Raw genomic sequence first — 16163 nt, 5'->3', positions numbered from 1 at the left:
AGATAAAAAAGCGGAATTAACTTACTGTTTTTGACTATGACATACTTTGCAACAGAAAATGTAATAGACAATCCAAAAGTACTCAAATGATTAAAAATAAAAAATGTGTAAAAAATGTACAGATTGTGTAAAGACTAAGAATGGGGTCAAATAATAATAGAGAACACACAGGTCCTGGCCGTCTGAGAGCAAAGCATTGAATGGATGGATTTAACCTCAATTAAGTGACATTATTCCGCGAAAAGCGGAAGGGTAGGCGCCTCTAGGTCAAGGTCATGCTTCTTGTAAATCGTCGAGACAGAAATAGCGATGATTTTCTGTCGCATGCCAAACTTTCCAAATGCATCGAATCTTCCTTTTCCGCGATAGGTTTGCCATTGTAGTTGTAGACTTGACTTGAATTCCTCTTGATAAAATTGATACTAATTAAGAGGGCCATTACATAGGATGGCCTGGGATTAGAACCAAAAAAATCTTGAACTTGAAGTTGCGACAATGTAAAATTTGAGATGGAGAAATTAAAGTTATTCAATACTGCTCATGTACATTGAACACGGACGTCAGGCAAAGCACCTACATCATATCGATGTGCGCCAATCGTTCACGGATATTCTTAACCACTTAAAATTCTTACTGGTAGCTTTTTTAACCAATGGAAATACTTGTTTATTTGTGATTTTTTTTGTAGTCATGAGTGATGAGAACATCGACTTAAGCGACATCGACTTATGTGGAGTTTTTTTTTTTTACTAATGTTATATAGGAAGAAGGGGGAGGGACCAAGAAAAAAAATCGACTTGGGTAAAAATCGACTTAGGCAACGTCGACGTATCCAGAGTGCACTGTAATGGGAAAACACACGGGCGACGAGGTGTTGTTTTGTTTTGTTTTGTTTTTGTTTTGCCGGTTTTTTTTGGGTTTTTTTTTTTTTTTTTTGGGGGGGGGGGGTATGAAACGGTGGATGTAATGTTTTTCACTCAATGTTAATAAATCAAATAAGTCCTTTATAACAGAATATTTCTTGTTTACATCAATCAAATAGAAATGGCATCCGTTATAATATGTAAGCATCTTCATAAATTAAACTATTCAAAATGTACCATATCACTGATGAAGACAACAAAAAAAATAATAATTTGTCAACGCGCTTACTAAATTTTTTTTTTCTGAAGATATTATGTACACACAGTATCTGACAATATTTACCTGAGTCTTCCTCAATGCTTGTGGCTCGGAGTATCCAAGTTTAAAAAGCCTGTTGCATTCCTTTCCCAGGGTGTTTACAATGGCTTGGTATGTCTGAATATCCGTCTCTAAGACCTGTTAAGTAAATCATACACGATACAGATCCACTTTAAGTGTACATAAGCTTCTCTCAAACTGTCTTAAGCCTTTAAATATCTTTTAATGATTTCAACAAATGCTATAATTAGTTGTTTTGTTTTGTTTTAAAGGGGTTTACGGCGCTTGCAACACATTAAGGTCATATCAGTGCCAGAAATAGGAAAAAAATGGGATAGTAAAAAGTTCTGGAATTAAAGCACCCAAGAAAGGTAAGACAAAGAGGAATTGGTTCAAATAGGGAACAGATGTAGATTTCAAGAGCACACTATCAAAGTGCTTAGTTTGAAATCACCTAAAAGTCTCATCCATAGACAAGCATAGGTCCCCACTAAGAGGAATACACTCAAATGTTTACAAATCATATATAACATGTAAATAAACATAATACAGTACATAACAGAGAAAATAATAATATCACCCAAAACTAACTATCCATTTGACTATTTTCCTCCCAGCTAGAGTATCCGGCCAGTGCCAGGACAAAACCAAGTAATTTCATCCCAAGACAAAGACAGAAAGCATGCTGGAAAAAAGATAAAGGGGGATAGAAGACACAGTAAGTGCCTCCCTGCCCACTATGGGAGGTCAGGAACCAAAACCAGCTATAATCAGTATGAACAGGTTTAACACGGAAAGCTTCTGACCATATACCTTCTTCAATCAATTGCAAAATTATAAATAAACAGAGCTATAAAAATAAATATGATTTCTTGAAAGAGGTGATAGTGGAAGTACAAATAAGTGTTTTAACTTGAATTGTAGTAGTAGAAATAAGTGTTTTAACTTGAATTTTAGTAGTAGAAATAAGTGTTTTAACTTGAATTGTAGTATTGTAGTAGTAGAAATAAGTGTTTTAACTTGAATTGTAGTAGTAGATTACGAAGATTTATATATGTATGTCCATGGCATAATGTCTATGGTTGTCTAAACAAATTCCCTCAGCGAAAACAAAAATAGTAAGCCATAACAATAAGAAAATAAATTCTTCATAATTAAGATTTTCACTTTCTCTACATCTTTACTAGTTTCACTTAGTTAAGGCAATAATTCATGAGGATTTTTACTCAACACATATTCTATTTCCAAACAGTTTAGAACCGAATAGGTGTGTTGTTCTAATATAATGTGTTTTAAATGAAAACATATATTTATATCTCTTCATTTACATTGTTCTTGGCCAGTAACTTATCAGCAGCACTCTCGTCCTTTCCATAGTCTTCACTTGACACTAAGGCCATCTTGTCATTGATCCATGCCTCGACTTCAGCCACCTCAGAAAAGTACTGGAGGAAAATAAATTTTAAAAATTATCAAATGAAATGAGAAGAGAAACATAAATTCATCTCATTGAAAGAATTTGGTAAGTCATGGGTCAGTCATGGTATGTTCATTGCATATATTAACGTCATAATTCAAGGGGATTTTTTGTTTGTTTGTTTTGTTTTTAAGGGTTTTACGGCGCTTGCAACACATTTAGGTTATATCAGCGCCAGTAAAAAGGAAGAAAATGGGACAGTAAAAAGTTCTAGAATTACAATTAAAGCGCCCAAGAGAAAGTAAGACAAAGGGGAACTGGGAACAAATAGGGATCAGATGTAGATTCCAAGAGCATACCACCAATGTACTTAATTTGAGATCACCATCCAGACACAAGCACAGGCCCCAACTAAGAGGAATACACCCAAATGTTTACCAATCATATAATATAATATGTAACCTAAACATAATACAATACATAACAGAGAGATGATTTACAAGGAAAAAAATATCATCTCCCAAAACAATAACTATGCATTTGACTGTTTCCCTCCCAGCCAGGACTCCGGAAAGGGCCAGGACAAAACCAAGTAACCTCATTCCAAGACAAAGACAGAAAGCATGTTGGAAAACAGATATAAGGAGATAGAAGACACAGTATGTACCTCCCTGCCCGCTATGGGAGGTCAGGATCCCCACCCAGTTTTTGTTTGTTCAAAGACTTCAACGTCTTTATCTGCAAACGGTGAATTACCCGTCACTGCAGATTTATACGAATAATGTGGTGACTTTCTCCATTATTGTCTGTCATTGAGGTGAAAAATAAATGTTGATCAAATTTTTTGTTGTTGTTGTTTTTAAAATCTAGGATTTCTGGAGGGAGAGTGTTCTTGATAGTTCTTGGGGGGGGGGGGGTAACTTTTTATATATGTTGTTTCCGTGTGTTGGAATGGTGAACTTACTGCTAAGATCATTTCTTGTGAATGTACTATGAGGTTTTGTAAAATATTGTGGAAGAGTTACTGCCATTTTGTTTGAGTTAACTGTTCTGCTGAGAAGATGGAAGTGTGTCTCTTTCCGCCTACTCTCCATTATTTTCCACTGCAACAATTTCAAAGCCTCAGTAACACAGCCAGGTTTGCACAAGTAATTGTTGGTAACAATAATATCGCCTAACAGGCGTCATGTTCCGTCCTACATGTTAAATGTTGTTGTTGACCAGGGACCCCTTGTAAAGCGCTTTGAGCACATTTAGTGGATATTGCGCTATATAAAAGCTCAATTTTTTTATTATTATTAATTTTTTTTTTTTTTTAAATTTAACAAATGTTTTAGACTCCAACTACAGACAAAAAAAAACAACCTTTAATAACATTCTTTACAATGGATCTAAACACCCTTTGAACTTGTTCGACTTTCTTGATGTGTCCTAAAGAAAGATATGTTCATCTGAATCTCTAACTTCTACTCCAAGAAAAAGATCCCAGTCGAGCTGGGCTGAGTCTACTTTCAGAACAAGTAGGAGGAATAAAGGCTATAAGGTAATCTCAAAGGTGGACCCAAAAAAATCTCATTGGTCAAGGAAGTAGACATTCCCATCACTTGAGGCTATCTCCACCAACCAAACCCGACTCAAAGCACACGACTCAAAAGACTACAGCTTCAATCCAAGATGGCAGATATTGTTGCATAGTCTTAAAAAAGACTTATGCGAATATCAAGACAACAAACAAAGCACATTGATCAATCATACTCATAAAAAAATTTTATACTTTTTGAGTCTGTAGTGAAATGTCCAAATTCTTTTTCCTGTTTTTGGACTTTTTCAGCAAGTCATCCCAGCATAAAAGCATCTCCTGGTTCTTATCTCGGATAGCCTTGGCATTCGTGTGGTGCTGGGCAATCAGTTTGTCACCCTCTCCAGATACCTTGTCTATGGCACTCTGATGCCCTTGGATCTCTCGATCAAGTTCCTGAAAGAGACAATGAGATAATATAGTAAAATAAAATAAAAAACCAAATGCTTTTATTCATATTTAAGGGATTTGTTACAATATGGTCTATCTCAAGAAAAGATGGAAAGAAGCCAGGCTCCAGCTGCAATGTAATGGCACAAAGTCAGCAATACGCTTTTAGTTTTGTTGCTCGAGGAGGAAACAGGATTTCAACAGCAAGGCTCTAACTCAGGTCCCCTGGGAGGAAGTGCCTTATCCACATAACCATCTTGATTAAAGGGAAGGGTATCGTTTTCAATGTGAAATGTACAACCAGAAAGATGATGATGATGGTGATGATGATGATGATGATGATGATGATGATGATGATGATGATGATGATGATGATGATTATGATGATGATAATTCAAATGTGGTAGGCGGTTTTGTGAAATAATTTATCACTGGAACATGTAATATTATTATAATTATTATATTCATTGAGCGAGTCACACCGGCTCTAATAAAAAGGTTAACTGAAACATCGTTTTATTCTCTGATAACTCAAGTTAAAATCACCCAAGAAGCAAACACTTACCTGGTGTTTTTTATGCAGTTTCTGAGCATCGACCAAATTTTTACCGTAGTCAGTGGAAGAAGCTGACGGTAAATGCTCCTTAATCCACTGGATCTCCAAGTCTGCATTGAAGACAAACTGGTGATACTGCAAAGATTCTTCTAAAAGGTTTTTACGATTGGCTACAGCTGGTTTCAAATTTTCAAATCTGGAGAAGAGAAAGGGTAACATATATGAACACCTTCTGAACCGGGTTCCAGTCAATGATAAATTGTTATAATTAAATCTTACTGAACGTGCGATTCATAGCTTATCCTAAATTCAAAACATCTGATCTCAATGACAATATGACAGATTAGAAGGTTCTTTCAATGTTATACAACTTTGAATATATTGATCCTTGATTAAAAAAACAAAAAAAAATCAAACAAACAATCAAAGACATCAATTTCATAGTAAAATACCAGGTCATAAAAAATAACATTTATTTAGGGGGTAGTGTGGCTCAGCAGTACTGTCTTTGCTTCGTAACCGAACGGTACAGAGTTCGATCACCTGCCGCTGCGCTATGTGACCTTGAGGAAGCCATCTCGCCCTGGCTCAATTTGCGCGCTGCACTGCGCTGACGCCTGGGTTATTCCAGTAATCCCTTGAAATAGGCCCTAGAGACAAAATTCCCCAATGGGATGAATAAAGGGAAATTTATTTATTTATTTTATTATTCATTCCATAAATCACCAAAAGAGAATCGTATAATTAGTCACAATTTTAATACACTAGACTAATCCAAACTGGAAACTATCCAATTTCACTGTATAGAAAAGGGACACGAATAGAACATGCCTTGTATTAAAGTCATCCACAGCCTTTCGGATTCCTGCAGAGTTGAAATGGCCGGCGTCTGCCATCTCTTTACCCTGGGATATGATGCCTTGGATTGTGTCTGACAAGGAACCAAGTTCGGTCTCCAGGTTCTGTAGAATAAATGAAAAGATATTCTTCATGTATAAATTAAATTAAAATTAAATTGAGCTTTTGTATAGCGCAATATCCACTAAACGTGCTCAAAGCGCTTTACAAGGGGTCCCTGTTCAACAGCAACATTTAACATTTAGGACAAGACATGACGCCTGTAAGGCGATATTATAATTTTTTCGGGCAGAGACAACACTGTTAACAGCCAGGTACTCATTTTACAACATGTATATATAAATTCGAAATTTAAAATTAAAAAAAAAAGAAACATAATTTAATGATAAGATAATTTGATGTACTTGCCAATAAATATCCAAACATGTCTCCATTTTCTGACCCGATGTAGTTTAATACACATAACAGATTCTTCAATGTTGGCAACAAAAACAAAACAAAACAAAACAAAAAAGAAGAAAAAAATGAGACATACTTTGTGAGATAATCTCACACCGCGCCCCCTTCCCCCTTTCTTCTTTAGATTAATATTCTGATATCCTTTCGCAATTATACTATACAATTCTTCTCCAGACAAAGTTCAGCAGAATCAATGAAATTCTAAAATTATCAATTCTAAATTAAAGCAAAGGGTTAGGAAGTGCATACCTGGTGTTTCTTTAGCAAATTTTTCACACCCCGCAGATCTGAGCCAAGATCTGGATTAGCCACAGATTTCTCCATTTCATCAAGTTTGTCCTGGGAATGTAAAAATCATATCCAAAATGAAATCTTAAAAAATACTACAATCTTTATATTAAAAATAGTGACTTTTATTATTCATTTCATATCCTGTATTGTTGCTTTGTTGTTTTCTTTTTTATGTTAAATAAAATATCGTGTTCCATGATTAAAAAAAGACAAATACAAGCTTAGTGCAAATCTAGTTATTCAAAACTGATCTATATCCCTCGAGATTAGTTATAAGGGGGATTATATCTTCTTAATAAATAAATGAATGTGTTGACCTTTTTTATTGCTTTATCCAATCGTTCATTCATTCATTCATTCATTCATTCATTCATTCATTCATTCATTCATATATGTTTCATGTATGGATGAATCTTCAGTTATATCAATATTTATAAATGTTTGTTAATTCTAAAGAGAATTCATACTATTGTCATGCATGTAATAACCTTAAACAGCACAACTCATTTTCATTCAAATCACAATTTTTAACCTTTTTCATCTGGTTATAACTGCAGACCTTATAGCAATGCCACTCTGGCCTCATCACTGTTACTGCTTTCTTGGTGAAAATGTTACGTTTTGGTACCAGGTTAGAATAAAATCAAATCCTGTTTATTTTGTTTTTAAGGGTTTTACGGTGCTTAAAACACATTCAGATCATTTCAGCGCCAGTAAAAAGGAAGAAAATGGGAGAGCCAAATAATTCTAGACTTACAATTAAAAGCACATAAGGAAATGGTCCAAACAGGGAACAGATGAAGATTCCCAAGAGCGCAATATCAGTGTACTTAGTCTGAGATCACCTAAAAGTCTCATCCTGACATCAGCACATGATCCCACAAAGAGGAATACACTCTTATGTTTACAGCTCATTATGTATTCAAAACAGAAATATAACAGGACATAACAGGGAGAAAAAAAATATCATCTCCCAAAACAATAATTATGCAATTGACTGTTTCCCTCCACCCAAGAACCCCGGCCCAGGCCAGGATAAAATCAAATAATTTAAATCCAAGACAAAGACAGAAAGCAAGTTGGAAAACAGAAATAGGGGGATAGAATAAACTAAACACTGTCTGTAAAGGGTTTAACTCTCTCCTTACTGGCCATTTTCCTGATTGTCCCCAAAACTTCACACCCAACCTATACAAACACAAAAGCTGTTAGTTCTTGCTTATACATATTTTTTTTTCTCTGCTAAATGAGATCTTCAACACGGTGTTAATATACTTTAATTATAGCAAACGTTTTTTGTTCAAATATTATGATGTACAAAAGAAATCAGAATGAGACAAAATGTTGGCTGTATCGTAACGAATGTGATGATTTTCATATGGGTGGTAAGGAGAGGGTTTAATAATACCTGAGCATCATCAAGAGCACGATTGAGGGTGTGTTGAGCTGAGGCCTGACGCAGTTTGTTCCCTTTATCCTGTGCTTTGTCATTGAGTTGTTTCCACTGTCGACTAAGCTGTGACATGATGTCCTCGACCTCATCAGATTTTGGATGTTTGTCGGCAATCAGTCCGTCACCAGTCTGATATAACATTGAAGCATGGCATTGAATCAAAACGCGTTTGTAACATTTGAAAATGAAAACAAAAAGATTTAAGAGTTATCCAGGAAAAATCGACCATGGTCATATTTTATGATGTTGGTGAATACGCCATAAAAGTGATACGTTTGTAACATTTGAAAATGAAAACAAAAAGATATGAGTTATCCAGGAAAAATCGACTATGGTCATATTTTATGATGTGAGTGAATACACCATAAAACTGATATTTTTAGAGCGATTATGTTAAGTTTCTTTTATATTTCTGGCACCATGTCATGTATAAATGTTTTCCACATCAGTTAAAACATTGGATGGATTTTTACAAATTTAACAGCTCACTTTCTAGAGTATAAGGAAATGAATTTGTCCCTTGATCTGTAACTGATCAATAACAAGTTATCACAATTAGGAGACAAGAGCGTTTTGCTAATAGCTAGAAATCATGTAGTCGTTATTATTTATATTATGTCCCCACAATAGAGTTCAAATGTGGGACACAGTTAATGGGAAATAATCAAATGAAATCCCCTAAAATTGTACTCCAAAATCTCTAATCTTGTAAGTTTAATAATAATACACATAAAATGTGCAATGTATAAACACTGTGCTAATATAAGAAGTCGCTCCCCCCCTCTCTCTCTCTCTCTCTCTCTCTCTCTCTCTCTCTCTCTCTCTCTCTTTCTTTCTCTCTCCTCTTCTCTCTCTCTGATTCTCTCTCTCTCTCTCTCTCTCTCTCTCTCTCTCTCTCCTCTTCTCTCTCTCTCTCTCTCTCTCTCTCTCTCTCTCTCTCTCTCTCTCTCTCTCTCTCTCTCTCTCTCTCTCTCTCTCTCTCTCTCTCTCTCTCTCTCTAAGCAAACAAACCTTGTTGATACTCTTGAGCCTTTCGTTATTGGCCTTCAGTTCTGCTTCAAACGCTGCATGTTTCTGGAGTTTTGCCTGAAGATTGTTGAGGTCTCGATAGGATTCATCTGTTGCTGTTTTTAATTTTTCTTTCATCCATTGGGACAGCTGTGGATTGATTTCAGGGGTAATTGCAAAGTATTATTTTCTTCAATGTCTGGGACTATGAAAGCGAAAACGCCGATGTCTGAAAGTACGATTTGGAAAGTATTACAGGTGATGTTTGGCCCTCATTTTCGTTTAGTATAACAATGCCTTCAATACTCTTGGGTCATATAAGTGCCTTGGAATAAGTAAGGCAAAAGGTCTTGTTTAAAGGACAGTGGACATTGTCTAAGAAAAAAAAACCATTCCTATCTCAACTGAGTTCTCTGCACAAATTACAATAATTTAATATAATATCTAACTATTAAACATAAGACACCCAACCGAGGGACGGTTTGTTTTTGTTTTTAAGGGTTTTACGGCACTTGCAACACATTTAGGTTATATCAGCGCCAGTAAAAAGGAAGAAAATGGGATAGTCAAAAGTTCTAGAATTACAATTAAATCACCCAAGAGAGAGTAAGACAAAGGGGAATTGGGAACAAATAGGGATCAGATGTAGATTCCAAGAGCATACCATCAATGTACTTAGCTTGAGATCACCTATAACTCTCATCCGGACACAAGCACAAAATCCAACAAGGAGGAATACATTCAAATGCTTACATCATACATTAAAAATAAATATAATAATACATAACAGAGAGATGATTTACAAGGAAAAAAATATCATCTCTCAAAACAATAACTATGCATTTGACTGTTTCCCTCCCAGCCAGGACTCGGGCCAGGGCCAGGACAAAACCAAGTAATCTCATTCCAAGACAAAGACAGAAAGCATGTTGGAAAACAGATATAAGGGGATAGAAGACACAATATGTACCCCCCTGCCCGCTATGGGAGGTCAGGATCCCCACCCAGTAACCGAGGGACGGCTTACACGTGGTAAAAAATCTTCTCACAGAAAATCATGTACACATTGGTTATCAAATGCCAAAGATGTGGACAAACTCATGATATTCTACTGCTTTGTGTTTATGTGTACTCACTCAGTCTTATCTAAATAGCATGTGACCCTAGCTACTCCAGTAATTGTTACATCATTTTACAGACAATTCCAAAAGAACCAAATAGGATATTCTACCACTTGTGTGTATAAGTCTTCATCAAGATAGCATGGACCCAAATACTTTATTAAAGTGTTACATAATTTTACAAGTGTTCCAAAAGACCCAAATAGATGGTCGATAATAATGTATTGGTTTTTACCTCATTAGCATCCCTCTTAAACTTGTGGAATTCATCAGAAGCCAGGAGAGCTTTTCTTCTTTCTGCAGCCCTGTCTTTAGCTTTTTGCCTTCTCTCCAAAACAGTCTGTCTTCTCTTGTCAATCCTTTCAAGAAATAAAATAAACAAACATAAAAAGACGTAAATTGAAATAACTAAATGGGAAAAAAATACTAATTCACCCAACAGGACTATAAATCCAGTATTAATTAGATAAAAGAAAAATATTCAGTTAATTTTATTACGTTTTTATAGAACTTTATATTTGATTTGCGGCGACATAACATTTTTGAGGCGATGGGTCATATTTATACAGTTAATAATTTATACTAGCTTTGGATAGCATGGATGATTCCTGTTGACATCAGATATAATTTGTTTGATGGAGTATCTCTATTCCTTCAGGAAATGCCTAGACAAGGCAGCATCGTTATGCCGTGGGGAAGTAAGGACGTAATTTCTTTTTAAAATGCAAACTTACTTGTCACTGTCTGGGTGTCCCTCAGCCACCAGTTTGTCGGCCAGTTCATTGAAGGCCTTGACTTTCTCATCCTGGGCCTGAAGTTTCTTCTCAAAGTCCTCGTGGCGTCTGAGCAGTCCTTCCACATCATCCACAGTGCTCTAATATTTGAATGGACAAGGAAAATAAAGAAAGTTAAATAACACACATTCTCTTTTCTTTTTTAAAAAAAAAAAAGCTGTTTGTTTTGGGTTTTTTTTAATGTTCATGACATCATCATGACATCAATGATATCAAATGCTATGCCAACAAATCTGACATCTGAATTAGGCAAGACTTCTTACTTCGTGTCCATAAATCTCAAAAATGCTCAAAGAGAAAATTGTAGGTATTGATGGTTCGGAATGACATGTAATTATTTGCAGGTCTGATAATCCAAGATGGGCTCCATATTGTAATGGACATATATTCTCAAACCAAAGCAAACGATCATTGTCGAGTATAACCATATTTAACCCAAGCCCAAATTTACGTTTGGTTATCAGACCTCCAATGACAGAATATTTCCTTCATGGCAATAAATATGTAGGGAGACCACCAACATCAATAGCAACTACCCTGAACCAGGATCTCTCTACATATCAGAAATTTCTGGATTCAGATGAGGCCGAATTAAGAAATACTGCAATGCCCTCCATACTAAAGTCACAACAAGATCTTGACAGCCTCAAAACTCTGGCCCAGGACCGTGACCAATGGAAACAATTAACAACATGGATGGAGAGAGCAGCTATACTCATCGACCATGACTGAATCACACAATTCTCAGCAAGCGTAATTCCTCCTCCTCCTCCTCCTCCTACTACTACAACTACTACTACTACTACAACTACTACTACTACTACAACTACTACAACTACTACAACAACAACTACTACAACTACTACTTCAACAATACTACTAACTACTACAACTATACTACTACACTATACTACATACAAAAACTACTACTACTACTACAACAACTACTACTACTACTACAACACTACTACTACTACTACTACAACATAACAAACTACACTACTACTACAACAACTACTACTACTACACTACAACAACTACTACTACTACTACAACAACTACTACTACTACTACAACAACTACTACTACTACTACAACAACTACTACTACTACTACAACAACAACTACTACTACTACTACAACAACAACTACTACTACTACTACAACAACAACTACTACTACTACTACAACAACAACTACTACTACTACTACAACAACAACTACTACTACTACTACAACAACAACTACTACTACTACTACAACAACAACTACTACTACTACTACAAACACACTACTCAACATACTACTACTACTACAACAACAACTACTACTACTACTAACAACAACAACTACTACTACTACTACAACAACAACTACTACTACTACTACAACAACAATACTACTACTACTACAACAACAACTACTACTACTACTACAACTACTACTACTACTAACTACAACTAACTAACTAACTACTCTACAACTAAAACAACTACTAACTACTAACTACACACAACTACTACATACACTACTAACACTACTAACACTAACTACTACACTACTACTAACTAAACTACTACATAACTACACTACTACACACTACATACTACTACATACACAACAACAACTACAAACTAACTACTACAACACAACTACACAACACAACACAACAAACCACTAACTACTACACTACAACAACTACATACTACAACTACCACTAACACAACTCACTACAAATACAAACAACTACACTACAACAAACTACTACACTACATACTACACACAACAACATACCCAACAACAAACTAACTACTACAACAAACTACATACAACTACAACTACAACACTACAACTAACTACTACTACAACACATACTACTACTACTACAACAACAACAACTACAACATACACAACTACCAACACACATACACTACAACAATACTAACACTACACAACTACTACTACCAACACAACCTAAACTACTACAACATACACTACATACCAACATACAACAACTACTACAATACTACTACAACTACTACACTACAACTACTAACTACAACATACAACTACTACTACACTAACTATATACTACAACTAACTATACTACTAACTACTCACAACTAACTACTAACACACACAACAACACTACTACTACTACCACTACACAACTACTACTACTACTTACACTACAACAACTACACCTACTAACTACAACAACTAACTACAACACAACTACTCACTACTACATACAACCTACAACTACTAACAACTACTACTACTACCTACACACAACAACTACTACTACTACTACACATACTACACTACTACAACAACACAACTACATAACACCTACTACAACAACCTTACTACACTACTACTACAACTACAACTAACAACAAACTACTACACTACTAACTACTACATACACACACACTACACACTACTACTTACTACAACAACAACTACACTACAACTACTACTACTACTACTACTATACAACTCTAACTATACACACTACAACACAAACTACTACATACACTATACTACTACTACAACAACTACTTAACTAACTACTACTACTACACTCACATACTACACTACTACAACCTAACAACACTACTACAACTACCACAACACACTATACTACAACACAACTACTACTACAAACAACTACACTACAACACAACTACTACACAACTACACTAAACTACATCTACACTACACACAACAACTCACTACTACAACTACAACACTACAAAACTACAACACTACTACAATACACTAACAACAAACTAACATACTACAACTCAACTCCACACTACAACTACTACTACACTAAAAATACCAACACAACAACACTAAACATACACACTACACTACCAAACTAACACAACAACAACAACAAACTACTAACTCACAACTACATACAACAACTACAACACACTACAACTAACACCTACTACACTACTAACAACTACTACACACACACTACAACAACACTACAACACTACAACTAACCAACTACTACTACTATACACAACTACACTACAACTACTACAACTACACTACAACTAACAACAACTACTACACACACAACATACTACAACTAACACTACTCAACTAACAAACTAACTACAACTACTACTCACAACTACAACTACAACTACAACTACAACTACAACAAATCAACTCACTCACAACTAACAACTACAACCAACAACAACAACTACACTCACAACACAACTACCACACCACACAATCACACAACACTACCAACATCCACTACAACCTACACTACAACACTACAACACTACCATACACACAACAACTACAACAACACAACTCACCACTACAACAACAACACAACAACACAACACACTACCAACAACACACACTACAACTACAACAACTACACACAACACTCAACTACTACAACACACTACACACACACTACCTACAACACTAACAAACAACTACACACACTACAACAACAACAACTACACTATACACACACACAAACAAACACACACCTACAACACACAACAACTCACACTACAACAACTACACAACAACTACAACTACAACTACTACACCACTACCATACTACACACACACCTACAACTACACAACACTACACACTACCTCCCTAACACACCAACTACACCACAACCACTACACTCACTACTCCCCACTACTAACACACTACTACAAACACACAACTACACAACACTACAACTACACTACTACAACTACAACTACAACTACACTACTACACTACAACTACCACACACTCACTACAACCTACAACACACACATACTACTAACTACTACCTACTCACTACACATACACACACTCACAACACTACCCCTACATACCTACAACTACTAACTACAACACTACCAACACACTACACTACTACACACTCACTACTACAAACACTATACCTAACACAACTAACTACAACCACACTACTACTCCAACACACTCACTACTACCTACAACTACTACAACTACCTACTACTACACTACACAACACCTACTACTACAACACACTACAACAAACCACCAACAACTCCTACTACTACTACTACTACTACTACTACTACTACTACTACTACTACTACTACTACTACTACTATCAGACCTGAAATTATGTGGATCTAAGTTCTGATTAATGAGAGATTGTAATTCAGCCACCCAGAAAATGGAAATAATAAACAATTGAAAAATGTACAAAACAAAGCAATAATTCCCATGGAACTTAAACTTCAAAATTATAATTTTTCGAAATCCAACCAAAAAAAAAATTATAATTCTATTTTAATAACAGTGATTAATCAACAAAGATACACGACTTATCATAAAAATTTTTAAAAATTAAAAAAAAATAATTAAGCTTTATATAGCGCAATATCTACTAAATGTGCTCAAAGCGCTTTACAAGGGGTCCCTGGTCAACAGCAACATTTAACATGTAGGACGGGACATGCCGCCTGTTAGGTGATATTACAATTTTTCGGACAAAGACAACGCTGTTAACGGCCAGGTACTCATTTTACACCTGCGTACGATGAGAGAATGTGAGTAAAGAGCCTTTTCCAAGGACTCAACTATGTGCCGAGCGCGAGGCTCGAACCCAGGACCTTCCGATCCGAAAGCGAGTGTCATACCACAAGACCACATAGCCGCACAAATTAAGCAGGACGTGATACAAACATTTCATTCTTCCCTGTAAATAACTCAATAGGATATTGTATTATAATGACAATACAAGCATTGTCCTGGAGATTTCATGTACTTACCCCCATGTCATCGAAATCCAGGAAAGCTTCATGACTGCTTGTGACTGCATCTATCTGGTCTGCCTCCCGATTGAAAATCTGACAGGGAGAAATATGAATAATATGATTCTTCTTATTCTGTTGTTGTTGTTGTTGTTGTTGTTGTTGTTGTTGTTTCTATATGCCTTAATTTTATACTATCAGTCGTTGTCTAAAAACGGCAATATAACATTTCTTCGTGAACAAAATTTCCATGAAGACGATATCTTC

At 35.7% G+C, this 16163-nt stretch overlaps 1 protein-coding gene across 13 annotated transcripts in view; it reads right to left on the bottom strand.

The window, feature by feature from the left end:
- Positions 1–16163, bottom strand: part of LOC144970112 (spectrin beta chain-like) — a 255001-nt gene that overhangs the window by 59396 nt on the left and 179442 nt on the right. For all 13 annotated transcript variants that reach the window (XM_078909351.1, XM_078909429.1, XM_078909368.1 and 10 more), the window contains 11 exons: positions 15915–15992; positions 11049–11188; positions 10550–10673; positions 9197–9343; positions 8141–8314; positions 6691–6780; positions 5956–6086; positions 5134–5320; positions 4374–4574; positions 2511–2627; positions 1207–1320 (listed from right to left, as the gene is read on the bottom strand). In XM_078909351.1, the coding sequence (XP_078765477.1) occupies positions 1207–1320; positions 2511–2627; positions 4374–4574; positions 5134–5320; positions 5956–6086; positions 6691–6780; positions 8141–8314; positions 9197–9343; positions 10550–10673; positions 11049–11188; positions 15915–15992 (1503 nt within the window). The remainder of the gene's footprint in view (positions 1–1206; positions 1321–2510; positions 2628–4373; positions 4575–5133; positions 5321–5955; positions 6087–6690; positions 6781–8140; positions 8315–9196; positions 9344–10549; positions 10674–11048; positions 11189–15914; positions 15993–16163) is intronic.

The sequence above is a fragment of the Berghia stephanieae genome, chromosome 1, assembly GCF_034508935.2.
Source record: "Berghia stephanieae isolate SIO BIC M18660-M18661 chromosome 1, UCSD_Bste_1.3, whole genome shotgun sequence".
NCBI lineage: Eukaryota > Metazoa > Mollusca > Gastropoda > Nudibranchia > Aeolidiidae > Berghia > Berghia stephanieae.
Note: the sequence above shows the minus strand (reverse complement) of the source record. Positions and strands in the feature narration are given on the sequence as shown.